The sequence below is a fragment of the Prosopis cineraria genome, unplaced genomic scaffold (genome assembly GCF_029017545.1).
Source record: "Prosopis cineraria cultivar Desert tree isolate PC_DT_omini unplaced genomic scaffold, ASM2901754v1 PC1, whole genome shotgun sequence".
Classification (NCBI taxonomy): Eukaryota; Viridiplantae; Streptophyta; class Magnoliopsida; order Fabales; family Fabaceae; genus Prosopis; species Prosopis cineraria.
This window is the reverse complement of record NW_026555332.1, coordinates 8207576-8212267: the sequence shown is the minus strand read 5'-3', so window position 1 is coordinate 8212267 and position 4692 is coordinate 8207576. Positions and strand designations below refer to the sequence as shown.

General features: G+C 33.8%; 1 protein-coding gene across 1 annotated transcript; it reads left to right on the top strand.

Annotated features, from left to right (window-relative positions):
- Positions 1 to 2134: 2134 nt before the first annotated feature.
- LOC129318992 (uncharacterized) lies at positions 2135 to 4200 on the top strand. Its single transcript, XM_054964024.1, has 2 exons — positions 2135 to 2275; positions 2404 to 4200. Exon 2 carries the CDS (start codon positions 2437 to 2439, stop codon positions 4042 to 4044), a length of 1608 nt encoding a protein of 535 aa, XP_054819999.1. The 5' UTR covers positions 2135 to 2275; positions 2404 to 2436; the 3' UTR covers positions 4045 to 4200.
- Positions 4201 to 4692: the final 492 nt, after the last annotated feature.

The following is a 4692-nucleotide window of genomic DNA, read 5'->3' as shown; positions in this document are numbered from 1 at the left end:
TATCCCTAATCATTAAGGGAAAATGACAATTGCAGATCCCATGGATACATTAATGATATAATTTCAAACCTTGAATTATTGAAATTCTATTAAGGGACTATAGTCCTTGCTTACAATTAAAAATACATTTGAATTTACAAAATTACCCTTATAAGAAAATGCAAAAAAATAGCTTATCAAACATCAAGTTAAGTTCTGAAATTTTCAAAAGTCGCTTTGGGATTATTTCAAGAGTTAGTTGTGAATATACGACAATCAATTGTAAATTTCAAACTAATCACTCATGAATTTTTGTATTTATTAATATATAAACAAACACTTGAAAAATTAAAAATGCAACTTGTGATTTCTAGAAAAGTAAGTTGAGAATTTTTTAGAATCAATTGTAAATTCTAGAAACAGCATAGGTATTTTTGGTCAATCAGTTCATATACTTGCTTGTGGAACCTTAAAAACCCACTTGGGATTCGATGGAGATTTGGTTATGAATATGCGACAGTTAGTTTTGAATCTCAAATCAATAATTCGTGAATTGTTGTTAAACCCATTTGAGAAATTAAAGAAAATAACTTGTGATTCTTGGGAAAGAAAGTTGAGAATTGGAAAAATGGCATTCAAGGTCGACCTTTGAAGAATGTTATTTGTAGGCAATGACCAATAATAAGTTACAATTTAAAAAAAAAAATTCATGTTCTCATTTTAACAATTAACAATCCATTTCTTATTAGTCTATCTATAGATAATATTCTCCAAAGGTCCTTGAATGTAATTTTTTCATCATATAAAAAAATTTATAGTTAAGACAGACTAAAGTTTTTAATAATGAATGTGAAGTTGTTAATATAAAAAGCATAAGTATTATTGCACGATTAAACTAAATTTATAATTAGCTATGTTTATTAATACCTAAACTGAAGTTGTTAATAACTAAGCTGAAATTGTTAATATAAAAATTGTACTTTTGCATAATTAAACAAGTAACTACGTTTTTTTTATATTAGCAACTTTATTAACAACTTTTTAGTTTAGGTTTTAGTGACTAAAGTCCTATTTGATTATTGAAAATGAATAGAATAAAATGGATTTTAAAAAAATAAAAAAAATGAAGTAAATCACATTTTCGTATCATGGTAAACATATGTTATAAATATGATAATTATCACACCCTCTAAAAATATAATGAATTAAGATTTTTAATATTATGAACTAAATTACTCATCATTTTTATGAATGTTGTCACATGTCCCTTTTGATAATTTTATTTTTACATTACATTCTATTCATTTCTAATAACTAAACAGAATCTTAGCTTTTTATTACTTTATTGAGGGTCAAAATCATAATGTCAAAGAAAAAAATTTACGTTAGATAAGTATTAAGGACTTCAAAATAATTACTCCATTTTGCCGTGCTCATTTATTATTTAATTTGCATAACAGTAGAGCAAGTGTCACACTCACTCTATCTCAATTATAAGATATTTTTAAATAAAATCATGCATACTAACAAAATTTATGAAATACACTTTATAATTTTATATTTTAAAAATAAAAATATAAATTTTTAAAAATACTTTTCATTTAATATTTTTTATAAAAAATATTAAAGAGAGAAAATATAATGAAAAGAGTAATATTAAAAAAGTATAATTAATAAAATTTTATTCTTATTAAAATATTTTATATTTTATAATATCAAATCTTTTTTTAAAAAAAGGTCCTTTAATTTAGGAAGGATGTCGTATAATCAAAGCAAAAGCAATAACATAACAAAGACGTGAATTAGCAATAAATGAAATGCATTTATCCTATCAGGACAAAAAGAGCCCTAGTTATTATCGCCAAGTGGTAGCTTTTCATGTGAAAGGCCGACGGCCAGGCATGAGAGAACACGTGGGCATTGTCCATGTGACAAGTACTTCTAGATTGCAAAAAGCAAAATCTATCATATCTGTTAGGGTACAAAAACGTGGAATATAAACTTGAATAAAGGAATCCGATAAGCACAAAAGATTGTTGTCTACGAACTACGATTGATCACACTGCACTGTGCATTCAAGTAATGATTATTTGATTGAATTCGGTGAATCATATATGTTTTGTTTGCACATGTCACGCCACCAGCCAGACAAATCGGAGGCATCTACGGTTTTGCCGTCCGCATCTATATATACACACACGCACCTACGCCATTACAGATATCAACATACAACATATTCATTCCTTCCACTAAGCAAAATAGCAGCTTTTCCATTGTTGTGATTTTTGCAAAATAGGTCAATTATGTCTCTCTTTCTCATGTTCTTTGTTTTTCACTATTTCCTCTCTTTTAACAACTTATTCTAACGAGGACTATCACTGACGTGTCTTTTCTTGTATCTGCTTGCCGTGAGTTATATTGCAGTGAAAGCTCATCTTCCATATCATCACACGTACGATGGGTGTGGAGTTCACTGTGGAGATCAACATTGAGACTAGCACCAGAGGAGGCTATCGTAATTTCATTCAGAACCTGCGCACACAACTCGGGGTGAGATCTTCTCACAATCGTCCAGCTCTTGCTGTTCAGCAGAACCCACCCAATCGATTCTTCGATTTGGTTTTACGAACCAATGATCATTCCGTGAGGTTCAGGCTTCGAATGGACAACCTCTACTTGCTTGGCTACCAGATGGAAAGCGGACAGTGGTTAGAGCTCGACAACCACGACGAAAATCAGCAACTCGTGCATCTAATTACAGAATCTGGGACCCAGTTCCTAGGTTTCGATGGTAGTTACGAAGGTTTGGAAAGAGTTGCTCATCAAAGCTTGTTAAATACCAGAGTTGGCTTCCACAACCTTGTCTATGCTATTAATCAACTTGCTGGAACCACGAATTGGGAGGCGAGGGCACGCAGCCTGATCGTTGTGATTATGATGTTTTGTGAAGCAACCAGACTCATTCCAGTATTTGACTACATGGCCGAAAATTTTCACAACTCATCTGACACTAATCGTAACACGGAAGGCACAATCCAGCCTTGGATTATTGACCTCGTTCGCAGTTGGTATCGTTTGTCTGCAGCATTGTTGCGTGCTGATGCTTACCCACAGGAAAGGTTTCATCTCCTGCCAAACAACATAAGAATTCCACCAAATAACAGACAGATAAGAACTCTTGCCGAGGCTTTGGAAATACTTGGCATCTTGTTAGGTCTTTGCTTCATTGGAAGTGGACCAAAAAGGCTCCCACGCATGGCCTCTGAAGAAGAACAATGCTTTTTAGGGATACCGCTTTTGCAGGTCTTCTCCGTGCGCATGAACAACATAGATAGTGAGGATCCTGGGCAACTCTATGGCACAATTACAATCGACGATGGATTGTATACACGGTTCATCTACAACCGTACAAGGGGCAACTATGAATCCATTAGTCCTGGCCAAAATGTTACCTTAATTGGACCGCCTGAATCTGTTTCAGCCTTCGGGAATGTTAACATCAAGTTGCTTCTCACTGATAAGGACATCGTATCTGCTGACGATGCAATCATGAATGAAGATATTTCGTGGGATGCTGCTAACATTGGCCATGTGTATGACAAACTCATAGCTAAGAAACTAGACAGCAGCCGAGGTTCGGTGACTGTCAATTATGCGGTGCTGCGAAATGCTGTGGCTGCCAGGGTGACCATTTCAGTTGAAGAAGGAGGGGAATATGACGTGGAGGTTTATGGGCAGGCTTCTGCTTACTACAACAATTGGGACCAGGGTTCTGATGATGCGACTTGTTTGTTGTTCAAAAGATCATCAAATGACTACGTTGAAGTAAGGCGTTGGCAAACTATTCCATTGTTGAGATCTGTGATTGCAGTGCCATTGAGCAGCTCTCTTAAAGTTTCTGCGCGTTTGTATGATCATGACCCAATCTCTGCTGATGATGAGATTGCAAATGGGACAGTAGAGTTCCCAGTCCCAGACAAAATACCAGATACATCCTTCAAGCGTGTCGATGGAAAAGATGGAAACTATGTGACCGTCACAGTCTATTGGACTTCTGGTTTCTAAGCTGCATTCCATGACATCCAAGTTATCTTTAATTTGCATATTGGCTTTTGTTTTGGCGTGTTAATGTCTTGTTTTTATTTCTTAAGTTGATGTGATGTGTCAATTATGAGCCTATATATCTCGCTCCTGCAATAATGTCATGTTTGTTTTGCTGCATTTATTACTTTTGTTATGCGTCTGGTAATGGAAACTCTTAATGTCTTTTTTTTTTTTTTTTGAGCTTAACCTTATGAGTCTGGATGGTGTGGTATATATCATGGCATACATATGTTGAGATAAGCAAGGTTCATTAAAAGCTGAATAAAACTAGTTGGTCAACTAGAAAGAGAACAAAATGGATGAAATGGTGATTTTGGTTTGATATGGATAATGCCTTGGGTTTGGGTTATTGTTAGTTTTGTCACTCTTGAAAGGGAGGGGAAGAAACATTTAAGGTTTATGGAAAATAGGCATATATATGATGGATAAATGTGTATTATATTTATAAATTATAAAATAAGCACACACACACGATATTAGATTCGCATTTTATATTTCATAAATATTTTTTAAAATGTAAAATATTTATTAACTTTTTAAAATTATATGTTAAAGCCAAAGCTAGGTATAAAGAGTGTCAAGTGAAACTTTTTTTGCCCTAGGAAGCTT

Excerpts from the sequence above, each read along its gene's own strand:
- LOC129318992 (XM_054964024.1), top strand. The coding sequence starts at position 2,437 with ATGGGTGTGGAGTTCACTGTGGAGATCAACATTGAGACTAGCACCAGA.